At 49.3% G+C, this 21,162-nt stretch overlaps 1 protein-coding gene across 2 annotated transcripts; it reads right to left on the bottom strand.

Annotated features, from left to right (window-relative positions):
- Positions 1 to 1,341: 1,341 nt before the first annotated feature.
- On the bottom strand, positions 1,342 to 14,714 carry LETMD1 (LETM1 domain containing 1). Of its 2 annotated transcripts, XM_074935276.1 has the most exons (9): positions 14,456 to 14,714; positions 12,911 to 13,062; positions 10,819 to 10,934; positions 10,262 to 10,344; positions 8,653 to 8,839; positions 7,630 to 7,731; positions 7,048 to 7,200; positions 5,645 to 5,741; positions 1,342 to 3,549 (listed from the first exon to the last, which is right to left on the bottom strand). In XM_074935276.1, exons 1-9 carry the CDS (start codon positions 14,593 to 14,595, stop codon positions 3,479 to 3,481), a joined length of 1,101 nt encoding a protein of 366 aa, XP_074791377.1. In that variant the 5' UTR covers positions 14,596 to 14,714; the 3' UTR covers positions 1,342 to 3,478. The 2 variants fall into 2 exon arrangements, with proteins under 2 accessions (XP_074791377.1, XP_074791378.1); XM_074935277.1 differs by lacking the exons at positions 10,819 to 10,934; positions 14,456 to 14,714 and having other exon boundaries at positions 1,380 to 3,549; positions 12,911 to 12,927.
- Between the last annotated feature and the right edge of the window lie 6,448 nt (positions 14,715 to 21,162).

Here is a 21,162-nt window from a genome sequence, read left to right as displayed (position 1 = left end):
TGTGTTCAGCAAACTAGCTTTTCCTCTTTGGTTTAGACTGTGAACCTCCTCTGGCCTCAGTGGCCATGTATCCTTAAACATCAAACACCCAGGCCTATCACCTGCCTGCTGGGGCTATGGCCACAACCCCCTCAACATGACTGTGAGAAATGGACAACAGCTCACACTGGTGCAGGTGATGTTTCTTCTCTCCCCTGTTTGTTACAGGGGCACAAATGAAATCACTAAATTCCCTATTTCCAAATTCCACACTCTGAGCTATAAAGCTGGGTGCTGTAGAATAGATAGATGTCCAGCCCACCCTCAGGGCAGCTGTCTTTTCAAAAGTGGGTCCCTAAACAGGATGCTGAATCTTGCACTTGGTGCAGCCACAGCTGGGCATCTCCTGTAAACAGCCCAAACACGCTCCCTGCATTTTTGTTGCCTTAATTCCACAGCCAGTCCCCTTCCTCTGGGACAGCAAGAAGCATAAAGGCTTTAAAAGTCATTCTTGCAGTAGGACAGCAACAGAGCTTGTGCTACTGAGCACTTTAAGCTTCACCCCTCGGCCGAAGTGTAACCAGCAGAACGTGCGCTTGAGACTGGAATTAACCATTCACACCTTTTCCTAGCAGATCCCCTTGAAGCCTTTAGCGGGGGAACTCTCCCCCCAACATTCCAAGATGGTGCTGCCAGTGAGTAGGAAGAGGCTAGTTGAACCCACAGGTAAAGACTAAAGCTCTTCTCCTCCTCCCCCCCCATCCCCCATGGAATAACGGTCACCTGCGCCAGTAGGATGATAACTCCCTCCACTTCGCACAGTTAGCTGACCCGGCTGTGTGTGTTGATCAGGTGTTGAGTAACTGGATTGGCCATTTGCCAGACTGACACCATGTATCCATAAGGGCTTTGGGCACGCGGTCTGCTCCTATGCGAAACAGGGCAGCTCTCCTTTGCGAGGGAAAGCAAGTGAGTGGTTCTGCCTGGTGACATTTAATAGGTAAAATCTTTGATACTAAAGTTCCCTTCTTGATTCGTATCCCAGCCCTTCCATGCTATGGAAGCGAATGAAACTAGGCTGGGGCCTTCTGGTGATGTGTGGAAATACACAGGCTGACCAGAGGCTGGACTGCTTTAAATGAAATTACAGAAGAATCCTAGGGCAGCAGTTAGGCTGGGGGCTCTCACACTAAACAAAGAACTAATAGGATTTACTCTATTTTTACAAAGATAACTATGCTGTTAATAGTGCAATGAAAGTGCATTTTGGCCTTTTCCCTCCCCCCTTCCCCACACACACTTCGTGACACTAATGCTGGTACCGCACTGTCTCCTCTTAAACCACTTTTGTTAGCCGTGTAGTAAACCCAACAGCCCATCTCACTTCTGGTGCTATTGAGCTGTTGCCTGTTCCCGATCTGAGACATTTTGGTTCTAGCCCTGCTCCTCTTCCTATTTAAATAGTGACTTCGCTACTTCTAACTTCTCCGGTCTCCTCTCACACACTGTATACAAGTGGAATTTTCAATGTGAATCCAAAGCTTGTCAGGTCCTCTGCATTTTTTTTTTTTTTTTTTTTTTTGGCCTTTTAGGTTCTTTTCATTGTGATAATGCTGTATTTAAAGAGAATATTTAAGTGTAAAAATAAAGAAGTGCTCAAACTTGCATCCTGTGCCTTGTGTTCTCATCTCAAAGGGGATAAAAGCATATGGTTTAAGCTAGTTAGGGTGAGGCTACCTCTGTGCCACGGGGTAGGGATTCCTGTTGTGGCCTGTTAGACCCTGATTCAAGCAGATTAGAGAAGTGAGGTCTATTTGTGAAGTAACCATTGCACGTCTCTGGAAATTGCAGTGTGGTCTGGGTCTATGCTGAAGGCATAAACAAACAAAGGCTGTTTACTCAGACTGCCGCTTAATATCCTCTGGTTTATTAATGGGACATAGAATAGTGGGGCTTTAACAGCTCACTTGATCCTCTAGGTTAGTCATCCTAGACATGCCATCATGCTGCTTTAAAATCTGAGAGCAGGGCTCCAGTCTCAGCAATCTTAATCAGAGTTCCAGGTGCTGGGAGACTAATTAGACACCTCACACAGGATCTCATTTTAAAAATGCACCAGAGACCTTTCCTTAGCTGTTGTCTTTAATGGAATATTTATGTAAGGATACCACAGATTTAAGACAAACATTTCATGCATTTGTACTGCCATAAATAACTTAAGACACTAGTTATAAGTAACTTTTTTAAAAAATCCCTTAAACTCAACTTGCAGCCTCTGCCACGAGACATTCAGGTGCATAGGGATGGAGCTCCTGTTGACCAAACTTCTGGCTCCCAAATCCTCACACTGAGCAGAAACTTCAGGTCTAAAAGTTGATTAGGCAGAACTTAAATCACTTCATTGACAAAATGAAGCTGAGACTGTGTCCTTAACAGGTAAGTGCTGTTTAGCATTTATTTCTATGGCAATAGGCTCTAGGCCAGCATTTTCAGATTGGGGTACCCATACAAAGTGACCTGAACTCAGATCCTACTGATTTCAGGGGAAGCTGCAGATGCTCGGAAACTGAAAATCAAGCTAACTTACAGTGGAGCCAAGTTTGAAAGTGGGAACTGTTCCTATCTGGCCTGTATCTCTTTCCAGCAGTCAGCTAGGGCAGAGAGGAACAGCCACAGTTCAAGCACTAACAGGGCGCTGATGTGAACTAAAAAGACAACTGAACAAATACATGGATCCTCAACATTAAGGCATATCACTGGCCAAAGGGGCAAGGTCACTTACTAAGCCCCAGGCAATTAGGATGCTCCACTCACAACCCCTCCTAGTAAAATTCACCTTATTCCTAAAACAACATAGTAAATAAAGCTTAACAACTTAACAGGAAAAACAACAAAGAGCACTGCTCCAGACAGGTGTCTCTTCACAGGTCCTGGAGAACAAGGAACCTAGCTGGCTAATGCCCACTGCTGTAAGTTACCAGTGGGAGCCTCCTGGGGAAGCTTACAAATCCAGGGGAGACTAGCTTTCTCCACTGGAGAGGATTACATTTAAAGTGCCACAGTTTGAGGCTATAATAGCAAAGCCAGGGCACCTGGCTGCATGCCAACATGGTCTCTTTTGGAAAATGACAGGGAAGAGCATGGACATCTGCATGGCTCAGAATTGCAGAATCACTCCCAACCCCAGCAAGGGCCAGTCTTACACATTCAAAAACCAGGGAATCTACCACCTAGTGACTGGGAGCCACAGCAGGTTCTTGCTCTCAGGGACTTGACGATGTATCTAAGGTAAAGGAGCTTGCAGCTCTCATCGCTGGCAGGGCTGAGGAAGGGTTTTACTCTTCGATGCTGTACTGTTTAGAGGTGGATCGGCAGGCAAAAAGCAAGGTGTTTCTCGCTAAAGTCCAGCCCCCCTCCTGCAATGCAAGCAAAAAACTCTACCCTGCTGCAACCACCAGCACTAGAAATAGGTCGACAGTTGAAGGCGGTGCCTGTGCTGTCACTCCTTGGCCCCGAGGTAGTTGGTGGACATTAAGACCATGCTGTGTGCCAAGAGCGAGACCTCCGAATCTGAAAACACAAAGTCACGTTTACCTGACACCTCCAGAGCCAGCAATCGGGAGTCCCCATCTTGAGCGTGCTACTGTTGGCAGGCACCCCCTGGCCCCAGCAGAAGGCATTTCCAGAGGTGAGAGGAAACAATGGCAGGTGCCAGCTAAAGTACCCAGCCCTTTTATCCTTCATTTACCGCAAAGGCTCACTGGACGGCTGGCAGACTGGGACGCAGCAGCAGCAGCAGTTAGCAGTGTAGGCTCACACTTCACCCAGGCCACAGCACCATCAAGAAGGTCTGAATACAAGTTCTCCTGACGTCCGGCTCTGGGCTGTACACCTGTTCTGTAATGACCCCTACTACACCCATGAACAATGCAGGGGCTGGAAGGTCAGCCTCCTGTTTCACCAGCACTGTCTGGGCAGAAACAAATCCCTAGTTGGTTCTCGCATCTAATCCTCTAAAGAGGGAGGGGTAACACCTACACAGTGCAGTGATCACAAACCTGCAGCCAGGACAATCCCCCTCCCCACCCACACCACCCATTTAGAACAGTGCTGGGGACTAGCTGGGAGGAAGAAGCAGCATGTTTGACGAAAGCAAGAGTTACCTACACCAGCACTAGCCCAAGGAGAGAACTGCAACCTCCACCACGGCATCTGGGCCACAGATGTATGCCAGGGACTCCACAGGTTTGCCCTATAAATCTGCAGCAGGACCAGCTGACAGCACTCATGTTAAGCTTTTCTGTGCCATTCTCCGAGTGACAATCCTTGGCCAAGCTGTCTGTCATCTGGCAGCCCTTTTGGACACAGTAGCTCAGTTTTGCCCTGAAGAGAAGCTCAGTATCACCATGATACAGAGTCCTAAACCCTTTGCCTCGTTCCTCGAGGTTTTATAATTCCAGTTGTGCTCCCCAGAGACCTGAGAGGTTGTGAGGGAGGAGCTGGCAGCAGGTAACTGGGATTGGCAAACTCCAGCTGCCAGGATGCTGATCAGGGGCCAACAAGAATCAAATGATTCCAGAAGAAAAGCTGTTCATTTGTTCGCACAGATTTCATGGGTTGAGATACTCTCTAGCCAGCAGTCCTGTCAGAATTTAGTATTTTAACTAAAGCCACCGGTGACACTCAGGACAGGCACAGGGGAGGGGAAATGTCAATTTCGTTCTTGGAAGCCAGGGCAGAGGCCAGCTCCTCTCCAGCTAGTTGTGAGAAGAGAAAGTGAGAGGTTAGAAGCTCCACCGAATGGGCTGATCCCAACCCATTAACTGTGGGGGATGCGGTTCCCCCAGGGAGCCAGCCTGGGAACATACTCCATTTAAACAGCCGTTTTTTAGGTTAGAGACTGCAGTGCTTTTGGCCACGTGCTCCATCGCCGCTCGGCCTCCCCAGCACGCATCACGGCCAAATAAGCCCAGAAGCTGCAGCTAATGCACTGGCCTGGCCCAGTTGGAGCTGTTTGAATGTTTGTCTCTTCATATACTGAGAAACTCTTCTTCGGATATCTGTTCCTCTTTCCCCATGTACCTGCACTCAATCAACGGTGCCAAGAGGACACGAGATGGCAATACTATGATCTGCCTCTGAGGGTCCTGCAGCGTGAACTCTTTTTTTTTTTCTCTGTTAAAACACACGCATAACCTGGGCTCTCCCGAGCCCAAGGATTTCAGTAAGGTCCCACTTCCAGGACACCAGAGCAAGATCATAACCTTACGGAAGGACACCATGCTCAAGGTTCAAACAGACCAGCCAGTACTCGGTTCAAGGTCTCACCTAAAAGTAAATGGCTCAGAAATCAGCTTATCCACCTCCAAATGCAGAAGGGCCGGAATGTGAACCTGTGGCTGCAGGGAACCTAGGCATTTCAGACCTGAGGTTTGGACCATTATGCCCACCCCTCCCTATCGTGGGCATCTGTAGGGCTGCCATTCAGAAAGCCCTGAAGCTCCATTTGTTTTGAAATGTATAACCCTGTGTGACACGTAACTACAGCTTTGATGTTCACAACCTCGGGTGCATTGCCTGAGGTCAGCCCTACGGGATCTGCACCGCACACAAGAGGAAGAAGCCGCCAAGAGGCGGCCAGCTGGCTGAGCTCTGCCAGTCTTACCTTTCAGTTCACAGGAGAGCTTCACCCACTGCTTCAGCCATTTTTGGCATTCCGATAGGCTGAGGTGGGTGGAGTTCAGGCCCCGGACATAACAAGCCTAACGACCACAGAGGAGAGAAAAGCAAGTGTCAGGGCAGGCGCGTGCAGACTGATGAGCTTTCATTTCAGTGGGGATCACTGGACACAAGGGGCCGGAATTGGGACTGAGACTCCCACGAAGTGCAGCCCAGGAACGAGGTGACAGAAGTAGCTTTAAACCATGGGCTGCCCTGGTCCCCTGTGTAAGTTAGAGCAGCCCCATTGCTGCTCCACAGCCTAGAATTGCCAGAGTACTCCATCTGCTTCCCTTTTACCCCCAGCATGCCCCTACACTGGAGAGTGAGGTGCAGGAATAGCACAGGGCCATGTAATCCAGCCCTACTCTGGACCTCCACTAGAAGTATTCCCCCAGTGGCTGCTTTATACTCCCTCTGTTCTGCTGGAAGTGAAGCTCAAACATTCACACTAAGGCAATCTCTTGTGCAGGAAGGATTGCAACTCTAGACCCCTTTAAAGTATATTCAGAGCACTAGTCAATTTCAGAGGCAATACACAGGTGTTACTCCTATGTCCCCTGTACACTAAATCTCTTTTGAATCCTGACTCCCTGCTGGAAGGTGTATTCACAAGGCAGCTCGTTTATTTCTGATGGGAAGAAACAGGCTTAATTCTCTAGCTCAATTACTTTTTGGGGGCATTTGGATAAATACAGCTTTAAATGGACCAGAACACCATGTAGTTTCTCTAGTGCAATTGCTTCACACATGAGATGGCATGGGAGAAGCTTCCCCCTCCCCCCAGGAAACATGTATAACCCTGCCTCTCACCTCAAATCCCTGCCCACTCCCTCTGCTGGGGAAGGCTTATTTGTGTGGCCCAGGCATGGCATAGCTATCCTCCCCCATACATACACTTCAAGCAGGGAAAGTCACTGATTCATGCATTTCTTCTTGGCTCATTGTGCATCTCTGGAGCTGAGCGATTTAAACTCAGTGACCCACTTTCCTCTTTTCCCCAGCGCTAACTAAGCAGCAGAACAAACAACAGGGCCTAAGCCTGCAATCCTCCCTTGACTTCAACGGGCATTTTGTCTGAGTCAGGAGTGCAGGATCAAGCCCCAAGTTATCGGCCAGGATCTGAGCCTGAATAGTATTTCTTTGATGTAGACAGAACAGGAGAAACCGTGACCGGTTCATAACGCAGCAAATCATATTCCACCACAGAGACGCTGTCACACAAGGCTTTTTGCTCACGAGTGAGAGAAAAAACCAACTGTGTATCTAGCTCTCCCCAACAGGATTCTGGGAGTCTCGTATTTTTCTAAGCTAGCCGGCACAACATGAAAGGGGTGAACTCAGTCTTACCATTTTCACTTCCTCTTCAGTTAGTTCGCTCACTCCCAGCTTCAGCATGGCTCGGTCCAGATGCTGTAACTCCAACATGTGGCTCCGCAGCCGGTATCTCAGGAAGAAGATTGGCAAGTGAGGAGTCAGGAACAGGATACGGCTCAAGGCTTTCTGTGGCAGGGAGTGAAAAGCAGGGCAAGGAAAATCCGTGAAGTCTCAAGGAAACCTGCTAAGATTCAAGGAGGGTGGAACAGCCTTCTGCCTCACCAAGGAGGCCATATGGGATAGTGGGAAGAGCCCAGAGAACCCTGGGATCTAATCCAGGCTGAGCTATTGACGATGATCGTCCCTGGTGGGTTCAGACTTGGAGGTGAGGTTAGCCTTGGCATCTCCCTTGACCAAGCCTTTCAGCTTCACAGCAGTGCTGAGAGGGCCTTCAGCAAGCAGTGGGCAGAGGGTGTCGTGAAACAGCAGCCGGCTGCTTCATGACCATTCAAAGTTCAACGAACTGCCTCAGTTCTCAGCACTCAGCTGTACGTACAATCCCGGCTATCTCCTTAATCACTAGCACAGACAGCCTCTGCAGGGAGAGGCACTTACCACTTGCCAAACGCGCAGCCTTTGCAGGCCCAGGGGATGTCCCGTAAACAAGCTTCTCACGGCCACAAGTTTCTCCACCTCTGGATGGGAACCGCTCTGCACCTTGGAGAGCCAAAGATTTTTTTTGCTCGTGATACTTCCCACAAACAGAACTCGTCTGACCCCAGCTACTGAGGACTCGGCAGGACCCCTGGAAATCCATCTGTGCCCAAAAGGTAAGTCGCTGACCTTGTTCCCTCAGCATTTCTAAGCGCCAGGTGTTGTGGCATTAGCATGCTGTGTGGTGCCATATTACTCTCAGCCTACAGCAAAGCAGAAATGCCTCTCTGCTTGGATGGTCTCCATTGAATTGCTTTGGACCAGCAACTCCTGGTAACCACACCCCCTCTCCCATCACCGAGGGTTTTCTCACCAAGCCGATGCGAGCTGGGCACTTTTTTGCTTGTCATAAGAGGGTTTTACTTCTTCCACCTCCCAAACTGGGTTCCTACCTACCTATTAGCACAAGGGCAGCCTTTCTGCCTCTTAAGGACCTTTGGATTCATCTCTGTAACTGCCTCGAGTGGAACAGATCGAGACTGTTTCCTTTTTGTGAGGTTAGAACAATGAAAATTCAGGGGAATTTGTCTGCCCATGGACAGCCAATGCAGCTGAGGAAGCTTGGAGGGCAAGAAATGAGGGATCAGCCCTTCTTTAAAAGGATTTGAGACTTAGGATGACCCACAAGCATAGGCTCAATCCCCATCAGAGACAGAATCCTAGACCCGCTGGATGGGATTCCTATTCTAGCAGACAAACTCAACATTTCAGATGTAAACAATCCCTCCAAAACTACGAGCCAAATCCTCCTCTGACCCCAGTGGGGCTACACAGAGTGCAGTTCAGCATACAATTTGATCCCATGTGCCAACCAGGTTAACTCAGTGGCCAGTAAGGCTATAACCTAATGATGAGACGCTGCTGACCCTACGGTGTCCCAGAGGAGCCGTCCCCATGGGGGCAAGGAGGCCCTGTGTTACTTACCTGGGTGCAGAGCTCTTGCATCTGACTTCGGAGCTGCTGATCCGCTACAAAACGAGTCACCTGCTCTAAGCCATCAATGAGTTCTGGGTACACCTCTCTCCGCATACCATGATAAATGTTCAGAAACTCAGACTGCTGCTTTGGGGTCCAGAAGTGGCGTATCAACAGTTGCCTTGGGAACAAGTACCTTGGAAAGAAAAGGTCATCCAGAGGTAACACACTGAGCTTCACAAGCAGGGACACTGCAGCTACACAAAATCCAACACTCCGCAGTCACAGGCCAGGCTCTTGGCTTAGCAATAGTGCCTTGCCCTGTCAAACCGGAGACACGCTGTGAGTGTTCTGGGACCTGGCCCCATGGTTACTGCTCTGCCTGTGATGTGACAAACCAGGGCTTGATTCCCGGTTCCTTCTGTCCAGATCTGGGAGCTCCACGGAAGTGGGACGCTCAGACCCTTGCACGGGGAAGAGCCTCCCCTTCTGGCCAGTTAAGGGGCAGCATCGATGAGCTCCAACTAGTCCCATCTAGCCCTCGGCTGTGACCCAGGACCACCAGTATGCAGGTATAAAGATCTCCAGAGCGCCAATGATGCAGAAACCTCACTGATAATAAGTCCTTAGTTTCCATTAAGATACTAGATAAATAATCTGCCAGTCATTTAGCTGTATCAATTAACCCACAGAGCACAACATAGTCTAGTCAGGGCTGTGCAAGGAGCTTGGAGGGGCATTCCAGGCGCTTGGGGGTGGAGGGTAGCATCCAGGAAGGGAACTGGATCACTTATCTGGGTGGGGTAGCTGGGAAAGAAGTATGGACACATGTGAGGAGGCCACTTTTACAGTCAAGTGTCCACCGGACTGTTTACTGAAGACATACTCAGATGCTACAGTGATAAGCACCATATAAATGCCAATAAAAAGTTTGCACTGTTCTGAGGGTTAGAAAGAAGGAACTAATTGCATGGGGAGGTACCTAGAATGCAGCAGAAATCTCCTCAGACAAAATCAATGCTGTTTGGTTTGTTCATCTGGATTTCCTTTTTGCTAAAAGGGGGCCCAGAACACGCACTAATATAGTGAGAGCAGAATGTCCCAAGAGATCCAAGGCACTGGATTTTTACAGAGGTTAGTACAGAAATGGGAACTTTAATCTGTACAGAAGGGAGAAATCAGTTCAGATAGAAAACATTCAGATTCCATCTAGTTCATGACGTCTAGGTGATGAGTTGTCTGCAGACAAACAAGACGTTAATGATTCCCTCTTGCGCTTACTCAATTTAGACAACTGGAAAACTACATCGGAAAAAACGAATCAGGCCCAGAATCATCATTTTCTATGAATATGAGTGTAGCTTTAACTGCTGCAAAAAATAGTCTCCAGAGGAACAAAGACAGCTGTTCTGTAGCAAACCCTGTCATCAGACAGCCAGGAATAGTACAAGTGTCAGCTGAGAGACAAGAGAAGAAAGGAGCCCAAAGAGAAAGATCAGCTCCACTGACTAATCGCTTCAGTTACCATCTGAGCCTCTGCATGGTGACTATTCAGAGCAAGGACTTGGCAACAGGATGTTCAACAATGTTTTAAAGGCTCGGTAAAAGACATACTTACATCAGCAAAAAGACGAAGTAGTTGGCAAAAGGTGGAAGGGAGAGAAGCCCAATAGGAATGGCCTTGATCAGGTCCCTGCGAAACTGACCAGAAATTAAAACAACACAGTTATGACTTGATAGCAAGTTACAGCAATGCAGTTGAAAACTGATTGATAGACTGTCTCAGATCGGCCAGCAGCATTCTAACCCTGCTCTCAATAAGAAATGCTCTGTAAGTGCCAGGAACATTATAGGCCAGAGCAAACTGCCAGGCTGCCTTGGGTTAAATACCCAACTTCATAAAGCCACCATGCTATGGTGGCAGGTTCTTTAAAGTGTGTATCTTGACCCTCCCTTCACAGAAAGGATAGAGAGTCTACCCAGTGACAACAGCATATCCACCCTCTAAAAGCAGGGCACTCTCTCTCTCAGTCATGGAATCACAAGAGGTGTAAGTCACTAAACAAGGTTGCCAGTTGCATGGGACAGTGTAGTAAAATGCTTGATCGTTTGAGAAATTCAGCATAACTTACAGATACCAGAGTAAGAAACAGGAACCTGAAAGGTGGCCCCCACCTGTCTTAATCTTTCCATCTCCCTGTATGGAAGCTGATGAAAATCAATCTTTTGAAGGGACATGTTTAACTTTATTCTTCTTATTTCTTTTGCTTCCGAAAACAATGTCCGAAATCCTGTACAGAATACAGATGTTACCTTATGGCCTGGAGCCAGAGATCCCTTGACAATGTCCTTCACAATCCCTTACATCCTTATTTAGTTTGGCTACTGAGCAGCAGAGTGTAATACAACACAACTTGATGCATTGTAGATTGTCTCATATAGGTTGTTCTCCACACAGAGTTATTCAGAGAACAGAAGAGGCTGAGAGTGAAACAAGAATAGAGGCTGGAAAATGTAGAATCTAACTCAAAATTTCAACAGCTCTTCCAACTGTCGCAGCCATCTGCAGAATGCGAGAGCAGTTTACCTGACTGATCCAAAACCTTTAGTAGCACAGGCTACAGACTGGAGTAGCCCATCAAGCTGTATTACAGGATTTTTTGGAGGGATGTGTGTGAGGAGGGAGGGCAGTTAGACACAATTACCTGCTTCCTCGGTACACACAAAATTCTGACTTCAAATCAAAACAGGAAGTGCCAGAGTAGATCAAACCAGCGGTCTATCCAATCTGATCTCCTGTTCCTGAGTCAGCTGGGGACAGATGTTTCAGAGGAAGGTACAAAACCACAGAATGGACACTTCTGCATTAAGGATTCACGCATCCGAGAAGTTTCTTCCTCTGCTCTAAAACATGAGGGCTAATATCCCTTACGGGCAAGATTTTTCAAAAGTGCCTAAGGATCTATGTCCCTTCGTCCCTTTAAAAAGCCCACCCTTTACACTCATCCTAGAACAGTAGGCATTCATTATCCATATAAATGTTGAATTCTTTTTTTTTGGAATCCTAATAAGCTCTTGGCCTTAGTCTATTATGGCAATGACTTACATGGGTGAATTATGCATTTTGTGAAGGCCATTAAAAGTATTAATTTTAAATCCGTTGCTTTTCAGGTAAAGAGGCTGACCCCTTGGTCTTGTATGGAGAATAAATAAGCTTACAAAACTTATCTAATATCTGTCTATTATGTCAGCTTTTTTCTGTCTGCTCTCTAAGTTGTCTGAACCTTTTTATTCTTTCCCATACGGAATTGTCACTTTTGTTCCCCATCACTGAACCTTTCTATTTCTGCTTTATCCTTTTAGTGATAGGGTGACTAAAACTGGATCTTTTTTCAAGGGGAGGGAGCCTCCTTATCACCTCTGACTTGGATATACAAGAGGTCTTTAAATCTCATAGTTAATATCTAGTCCCAGTACGCTGGTCCAGCCTTTACAAACAACATATCATAGAGAAGCCCAGAAGGTGACTATTGTGATCATCTTGTATGACACAAGCCATAGAATTTCCTTGAATTAACTCCTGTTTAAACTAGAGCACATCTTTCAGAAAAATATCCAATCTTGATTTAAAAATTGCCTGAGCTGGTATATCTACTGCAACCCTCTGTAAATTGTTCAAATGGTTAATTACCCTCACTGTTAAAAAGTGTGCCTTATTACCTGTCTGAATTTGTCTAGCTTCAACTTCCAGTCACTGGCTCTACATTGGATATAGAGCAGTTTTCAAAGCAACGTTGTCTGGCAGTTCAGATTTAGATTTTGTGAGAAAAGATTTTACAGAGCTTAATAGAAAAGTTTTCATGGTTTTAAGAAGTTTTTCGGGTTTTTTTTAAACATTTGTCTGGAAAGTGTTAATTACCCAAACAGCCTGAACCAACAGCGTGAAACTAGCTAGTCTATTTTCATTGTCCAAACTGAATGAAATGCAAAAAAAGCCAACACCCATCGTAAGTGATAAGTTAATGCTATGTTACGGCTGAGACTTTCAGTCAATTGCTTAAGGGACTTGAAAAATTGGCTTTGAAAATCCCACCCTAAAAATTCTTTCATGTGCAAAATTCTGAGGACTATTCATAAAACACAGAAAAAAAATAAGCGATTCTTAGTCTTACAGTGTCCCTTTAGCTAACAAAAAATAGGCTACAATTATTGAGCCTGCCTTTTCTATAATCAGTCAAAGAAACCAGTTCTCCCACTCAAAACCTACCTTTCAGAAAAGTTGAATACAATAGATAGAAGCGGGGGAATGTCCTTTCCAAAAAGCTCTCATATTTCCCATTGGCATATTTGAATTGTGATATGACAGCAGCAAGGAGGGCTTTGGGGTTTGTCTTTGTAGAGAGGCAGCATGCTGGGTGCCTGCAACAAAAAGTAACTCACAGAAAAATCTTATAGGAACCAGGTGATCTTCCCATACCCTGCACAGTGAGGCTGTAAAGAGGAAAGTACATGTACTCCAGCCAACCAGCAAAGCCTTGTGGGGATGTAGGGCTTGAGCTGAAGTGATTTGATTGGATGCAAAGCCTGAGTAGCTGTGAGGAGAGGGGGGGTGGAAAAAACCACCACTCACAATGAGGAAGATGGGACAAAACTCTACAGGGATTTCATTTTTGAAGTGTGCTGGTAACAAAGGTTCTGCAGGCCAAATTCCATTCTCAGATGAACCTATGTACCACCACTGCCTTCAGAGTCTGTCTTGTTAAATTTGTGCAGCTGAGGGCAGAATTTAGCCCAATAATCACACCTTAGTTAACAATTCTGTTACTGATGCCAGAGCCAGAATGGAGTCCAACTCTTTTTTATAACGGTCTTGGCCACTGCAGAGCCAACAAAAATAATCAGATACTTCTGATTTACGCTAATGTGAGTGAGAGAAGAGTTGGATCCATTGTGTCTGAGATGGAAACCTAAGGAGATCATGTTACAGAAGAATCTCAGGAAACTTCAGTAGCTCCTAAATGTGTTGGCTGAGGTGCCCATCTCCACAAAGTAGCCCTGAGCTAGCTAATGAGCATCCAGCAGCAGCCGCAGGGAGATGCAGCCAAGCAAGAGGCAAGTCACCTCCAGAACCACCTGGGGGAAAAAACTGACATCCAAAGATTCAGACAATATCCGCGGGCAAACCCTCCCCTACCACCACAACCCAACCCCAGGGTAAACAGGCACAGCGGGTGTGAAAAGGCAGGAGCACAGCTGAACTGGCAACAAGGATCCTCTACAGCAGGTGTAGCTGAGCTGAGAGTGGGGGGCTGTCCGCACAGAGGAGGAAGGAGTCAGTGGGCGCAGCTGGCGTGGGGGGGCTGGGCAGCAGAGGAGGACTGGTCAATAGGCACAGGTGGCACTAGGAGCCATGCAGGGGGCACAGAGGGGGAGGGTCCCAATGGGCCCGGCTGGCAGGGGACAGAGGGGGAGGGGCCCATGGGCATGGCTGGCACCAGGACGCACGGCGGGGACGGCTGAGCGGTCACCATGGAGACCAGCAGGAGGCGGGGAAAGGCCAACGGATGCAGCGAGCACCCGGGGTGGGGGGTCAACGGCCACAGCGGGTACCGGGGGAGGGGCCAACGGACACATCTTCTGTCACCGGGGGAAGCGGCGGGGGGAGGGGCCAACGGCCACGGCTGGCACCGGGGGGAGGGGCAAACGGCCACGGCTCCCGTCACTGAAGGGGGGGCCGCGGGAGGAGGGACCAACGGCCTCGGGGGGGTTGCGGCCCCCGCGCCTCTCCCGGACACCCGGTGGCCGCACGCACCTCAGCGCCCTCCAGGCGGGGGCCGGCTCGGGAGCGCGCAGGACCCGGCGCAGGCAGCTGGCGGGGACGGTTACGGGCCCGACGCCCAGGAGCCCGCCGTGCAGACCGCCCCGGCAACAGCCCAGCCTGGACAGCGCCATCTTGGCAACGGCGCTAAGGTCATCACTAAGGGACAAAGGGCAAAGGTTATCGCGCGGCTGGAGGAGCGGGGCGATGGACAGGCCCGAGGGCTGATTGGCTGGAACTTCCGAGCAGGCGGGTTCGCCCCATCGATTCACACGTGACTATAGGCGGATGTGCTCCCGTGCAGGTGGGGCATGTGACTATAGGCGGAAGTGAGAATTGGGCGGGACTAGCTCTGTGCCTGGGCAGGCAGCGGAGCCTGGGGGTGAGTCTCCCTCCCCCCCCCCACCCGCGAGAGGGAGTGAGTAGGAGGAAAGGTGAGGCAGGTCCTTCCCCGGGCATGAAGCAGGAGCTGGGGCTGAGCCACCCTCCCTGCCACCCTCCAAGGAAGGTGATCCAGGCCCTTCCCCAGCTGTGGGGTGGGGGTGGGAGTGGGAGTAGTGAGGCAGGATGTGCCCCCCCAGCAGGGGGAGGGGTAAGCCAGACGTGGAGCAGGGGGGTAGGGGAATATAGCCAGGCAAGGCCTTGCTCCCCCCGTCCTCTCATCCTACACAGCAGGAGGAAGGGTGAGAGCAAGGCAGGCCCCGCCCTTGGCGTGGGGATGGGTGAGGTATTCCGGCCCGTATCCCCTCCCAAGACAGGAGGAGCACGAGCCGAGCTCCCTCCAGCATATGTGGGACCTGCTGCAGCAGATATTACCCCTGCTGAGTGAAGTGCCAGTCGCTTTTATTCATGCGACCCTGGGGTGCATTTGGGAAGAACCAGTCCCTGCCAAAGGGGCAGTGATAGCCTCCTGCCTGCGCATGGATCAGGATGCTCTTGTTGCCGGCACCCAGTGCCGAGAGGCAAAACAACAGCAGGGGTTCGCTACCCGGTGTGCGTCACCCAATAATCACAATGGGGTGGAGAAGCAGAAAAGTTTATTTGCAGCTGCAAACAAGGTACAGAGAGAATAGAATCTCCAATCCTGCAACCAGAGCAGGAAGTTACACAGGCTTTTATACATGCTTTCTTCAGCATACTTATCCAATAGCAAGCTGCCCTAAGTATCCATATAGCCAGCCAATCCAGTTCCCAGCTAGTTCCCTTGTTTTTTGTATCATTTATTAAACTATACATAAAGCTGCTTTATTCAGCATTGTTCTTTCATATCTGCCCTGTTTGGCCTTGTTTAGTTTGACTCTGCAACATATTGCTGCCGATCCTCAGCATAACTGCTGCGAGTGCCTCCAGGTGGGGGGGGCCAAGGACACTTGGGCCTAGTACGCAGAGCTCTGCGAGTGCCTCCAGGCGGGGAGGAGGTCAAGGACGCTTGGGCCTAGTGTGAGGGGGCTTCATCGACACTCGTGGTCTTCCATCCCCTCGAGTTACCTAGTGGCCATGCCCCAGTGTCCCCAACAACTCCCTCCTTTGAGAACACTCAACAGCCTTGGCTCTGAGTTTTCTCACTTGGGCTACTTATTTCTTTACAATAGGACTTTGCATAAGCACTTTGTGATAGCCCTGAAGAGAATGACTTATTAACTTTTGCAAAAGGGCCCTGACACATGATACTGCACAGCATAATACCATTAATACAAGTAATACAGGAAAGAGAAGTTTCAATAACAGGCTAAATAAACCACCAAGCCAAAACGACAAACCCCAGCCTGAAAACAAGGTTTGCAACCAATCGCGCTCTGGGGCAGTATAGGCAACCTGTGCTCTGGCTCGGGCATGGGCCTCAGCCTGTACCACCTTTTCATAGATCTCATAACTGCTATCATTTACATATACACAACATCGGGGCCCGACGAGGGCACAAACCTCTCCTTGGGATGCCAAGAGATAGTCCAAAGCCAGCCTGTTTTGGAGGGAAAAGGTCCTGAGCTGCTGTACCTCTTTATTTAATGTTTTTACTGCTGACCCTAAATCACTAACCGAGTCCTCTAACTCTAAGGCAACTTTCTCAAGTACCATTTGCAGCCTTACAGTATAGCGACCTATGCATGCCATGGTTGGCCCGGTAAACAGTGGCGCTATTCCCAGTACAGAGCACCCTACAAGCTTCTCGGTTGTGAGGGAATTTTTCGTATTGCCCTCCAATGCCGTAGTCAGTCGCCACAGGGTCTTTTCTCGTGACTCAACAGAGGTGTCTCGGGCATTTCTAATCTTTCCTTTGGGCAGTGTGGCAGTTATTGACAGATGAGGAACTCCATGAGCTATATAACAGCTACCTGTCCAGTTGGCTGGCAGCACCTTGTAAGCCTTTCGGCCACATACAAAATAGTGACCCTGTAGGGCCCAGTAAGGACTGTTTCTTAAGGGGATTCCTGGGATATTTAAGGCTGCTTTTCCAAACAGTTCATATGCCCCTAAGGGGGCATCCCATCCTCCTGATTGGGTACAAGTGGGGGCATTTCTAACTGTGCCGTTCAAATTACACTCGCCATAGGGACCACTACAAACCCACCATTGGCTTGCTACACTGGAGATATTAACTGGACGGCAAGTTATATTTCCAAACCTTTCTTTTGTGGTAAGATTATTTGTAAGAGTTTCCCTAAAAGGGGAGGAACCATTACACCCACACTGATGGCCTCCCTTTTTGGTCTTTATCCAATACCCATCAGCCCACTGTGTAATAACACAGGAGCTGTTTCCCACAGGACGCCCATAGTGATCAGATTGGTTTCGGGTAAAACATAATACTTCCTTAGTGAGTACTGCAACTGAATACTCCTGGTCCTGATAGGTGGCTTGCTGTAAAGAGGTCTTATTTCAGAACGGCGAGTCCGTTCTTTTCTGCTCTTTGGTGGCGGCTAATTCTGCTAGGGTCAGGGGCAGCATGTCAAGGGGCATTCCCGTTTTGTGGGACAGTGGAGTCGGAGCACATACCCAGCAATCAGTCTGGTTTGTTAAAGTAGCAACATGGTGCGCAAGCGAAACGAAGGAGTTATGCTCCCGATATGCACAGTTTGGAAATACCAATACAGAGAATAACAATTAATTATCACCGAGTCTTCCCAACCCAGGGTCTCCAGTACCTGGGTGGGCCCATTTTGGCGTTAAGGTGTCCGCTATTTGTGTCCTTTAAACAGTAGCTTTAGCCCAAGATTGTCACTAGATGAGGAGTCAGCAGGTTGGACGGTCCACTGTTCTGCTGACGAGGTGGTGGGTCCTGCCTTCAGACGAGAGTGATGGATCCAGTTCTTGTGTCCCTCGATCTTTGCCGCTGTATGGGAGATCAGCAGGATGGTATAGGGTCCTTTCCACTTTTCCTGGAGAGGCTCGTCTTTCCAGGTACGAACAAGCACGGAGTCACCGGGCTGTAAGGAGTGGACGGGAGAGTCCAAGGGGAGAGGCTGGGAATCCTTGGTATACCTGTGAAGAGACAAGAGAACAGCAGACAGGGAACACATACACTGTGACAAAAAACCATTACCCAACTCCCATTCCCCTGACAGAACCAGGGTGCCATTCATAGGCCATGCCCTTCCAAACATAATTTCAAAGGGACTAAGCCCTAATCTACCCTTTGGGAGAACGCGGATATGAAGTAGGACGAGGGGCAAAGCATCAGGCCATCGCAGTGAGGCTTCTTGGCACGCTTTTGAGAGATGCCGTTTAAGGGTCTGATTGGTACGTTCCACTACACCACTGGCTTGCGGTCTCCAGGGCATATGGAGTTTCCAGGGGATCTGTAAGGCATGTGAGATGCTTTGGATGATTTTTGACGTGAAATGTGTCCCGTTGTCAGATTCCATCCACAGGGGGAGTCCAAAGTGAGGAATGATTTCCTTAACAAACTTGAGGGCCACTGTTCTGGCAGTGCAATTACGGCATGGGAAGGCTTCTGGCCATCCGCTGAACCGATCCACTATGACAAGGAGATATTTGAATGCTTGGGTCCGGGGAAACTCAGTAAAGTCTATTTGCCACACTTGTCCGGGGCCCGGAGTGGGTTCTAGGGCAGCTGGTGGCACAGGATGTCCCGGTCGGGGGTTATTCTTTTGGCAGACTAAGCAGTCCGCCTGTACCTGGGCAGCCAGGGGTCGGAGTCCGGAAGTGATAAAGTATTTTCCCATTAGCTGGATAAGTGCTTCCCTGCCAGCATGAGTGGTTTGATGTAGTTTCTGCAGCACCGGCCGGATCAGGCCCTTTGGTAAGAGGACCTTCCCTTCCGGGGAATGGAGCCATCCCTCCTTTTCCCAGAGACCGAGTTTGTCAGTTAGCTGTCTCTCCACCCCAGAGTACTGAGGGGTTGGAAGCTCCCCTACTGATGGGATAAGGGCATGCATATGGGCGTTCTCAGCCTGAGGGGATGGCAGGGTGGCAGCATGCTTAGCCTCTCTATCTGCCCGGGCATTACCTCTGGCCACATCTTGATCTTCCCTTTGATGGGCTTTACAGTGTACCACCGCCACTTCCAAGGGAAGTTGTACGGCTTCTAGGAGCCGGAGGATTTGGGGCCCATACTTGACTGGGGAGCCTTGGGCTGTCAGCATTCCCCTTTGCTTCCATAGGCCAGCATGAGCATGTAGCACACCAAAAGCATACTTTGAATCAGTAAAAATGTTGACCCACTTTCCTTTTGACAGTTCAAGTGCACGGGTCAGGGCTATTAGTTTGGCAAGCTGGGCAGAGGTCCCAGCAGGCAAACCTTCAGCTTCCACAGTGTCATGGAGGGTCACAACAGCATAACCCGCCCTCCTTTGCCCATCTATTACAGTACTGCTACCATCAGTGTACCACTCATAATCTGCATTTGGGAGGGGTACATCCTTTAAATCCGGACGGCTGGAGTACTGGGCATCTATGATCTCTAAACAGTCATGTTTTTGTTCCTCTGTTTCTGGCAAGAGGGTGGCAGGGTTAAGGGAGGGGCAAGGCTGTAAGGTGACTTCAGAGTTCTCTAACAGCTTAGCCTGGTACTGAGCAATCCGAGTCTGGGTGAGCCAAAGCCCTCCCTTTGCATCCAATAAGGCTCGGACCATATGGGGAGTATAGATTTGCATAACCCCTCCCAATGTTAGCTTCTCGGCTTCCTCAAGCACTAGGGCAGTAGCTGCGACCGCCCATAAACATGCCGTCCAACCCTTTGCAACCTGATCCAGTTGCTTAGAAAAATAAGCCACGGGAGGTCTCCATGCTCCTAACAGCTGTGTGAGCACTCCTAAGGCCACCCCCTTTCGTTCATGTACATACAACTGAAACAGCTTAGAGAGATCCGGCAGGCCCAGAGCCGGGGCTTCCATCAACTTCCTTTTCAAGATTTTAAATGCCCTGTCAGCCTCTGGGGTCCAATAGAAGGGGTCATGATCGGCTCCTTTTACACAGTCGTACAGGGGTTTAGCCCACAGTCCAAACTCTGGGATCCATATCCTGCAAAGGCCTGCCATACCCAGAAATGCCCTGAGCCGCTTACGATTACTTAGGGTAGGAACTTGACAGATAGCTTCCTTCCTTTTTTTTTTTTTTTTCCCGCTTGAAAGCTGACGCTCCCCTTGCCTTAGCTGTAACCTGATTCCGCTCTACCTCAGACAACAGGGTTCTCAGGAGGATATTACAGTCGTCTCAATCCGGCTTGTGACTACTGAGGCACCCCTCAAAGACTGAAATAAACCGGCTTGGGTTCATGGAGAATTCCCCAGCCTGTATTTTAAAAGCTGCTAGGTCTATTGGATTGAATGGCACATGGGTGTAAACTTGCATAGTGGTAGCCTGACGTCCGTCTGCCCCTGAGCAAGCCACAACAGTCTCGGTAATCAAAGGATAGAGTCCCACCGAGGGGGCAATCTCTGTAACCTGAGGCATATTATAAGGTGGGTGTGGGGGCCGAAGGGGACACCGGCTCTGCCATTACAGTGGGGGTGGGAGTCTGGGGACTAACATTAGCTACTACCGAACCAGTCGGAGTCAGATTACAGCTCTGCAGAATTACAGCTCTGTTCTGTTTCTTAAAGCCATAAACGCTTGTGCATACAAATGTTCATTCCATTTACCCATTCACTGACAAGACAAAACTAATTGGAGGATCGTGTTGTAATTAATTGACCCTCCTGGTGGCCACCACTCCTGGTCCTCTAGTTGATATTGAGGCCAGTCAACTGTACAGAATCGTTTTAATTGGCTCTTAGTCATGGGATCCGCACCAAATACCTTCCAATTTGCTAGAATGCATTCTAGGGGCGTACACTGTGCCCTAACCCCCGAGCTCTGTTCCTGTCCCATACCTACAGGGTAACTCTGGGCGTCCCCAGTTCCAACAGAGCATACAATCCGGATTTCAAAAGGTTCCTACCTCATCCAAGGGACTGGTTCCTCACCGTCGCCTGCAGCTGCTCCTCCCCTATGTCCAAGGGACCAGTTCCTCACGGTCACCCACAGCTGCTTCTCCACTATATGAGTGCGTTGCACCGTTGTGCCCTCCGGGGTCGATCAAATCGCGTCTCCTCCGAGGTCCCCGATGAACTCACCAGTGCACGCTGGGCGTCGGTTCTCGCCGCAATCCTCGACCTCCTCGAGGGGTCCGGGCAAGGCTAAATAGCAGCCTCATCGCCCACCCAGGGACGCCAAAAGCTGTTGCTGGCACCCAGTGCCGA

The sequence above is a fragment of the Natator depressus genome, chromosome 20 (genome assembly GCF_965152275.1).
Source record: "Natator depressus isolate rNatDep1 chromosome 20, rNatDep2.hap1, whole genome shotgun sequence".
Classification (NCBI taxonomy): domain Eukaryota; kingdom Metazoa; phylum Chordata; order Testudines; family Cheloniidae; genus Natator; species Natator depressus.
The sequence above is the reverse complement of the archived record's forward strand: the minus strand, read 5'-3'. Positions and strand labels throughout refer to the sequence as shown.

Bases quoted from the DNA above. Each gene is read 5' to 3' on its own strand.
- LETMD1 (XM_074935276.1), bottom strand. From the start codon at position 14,595: ATGGCGCTGTCCAGGCTGGGCTGTTGCCGGGGCGGTCTGCACGGCGGG. The intron at 10,935-12,910 runs GTAGGTTTTGAG...TATTCTGTACAG, and splicing joins GTATTCAACTTTTCTGAAAG to GATTTCGGACATTGTTTTCG. The intron at 10,345-10,818 runs GTGGGGGCCACC...ATTTCTGGTCAG, and splicing joins AGATGGAAAGATTAAGACAG to TTTCGCAGGGACCTGATCAA.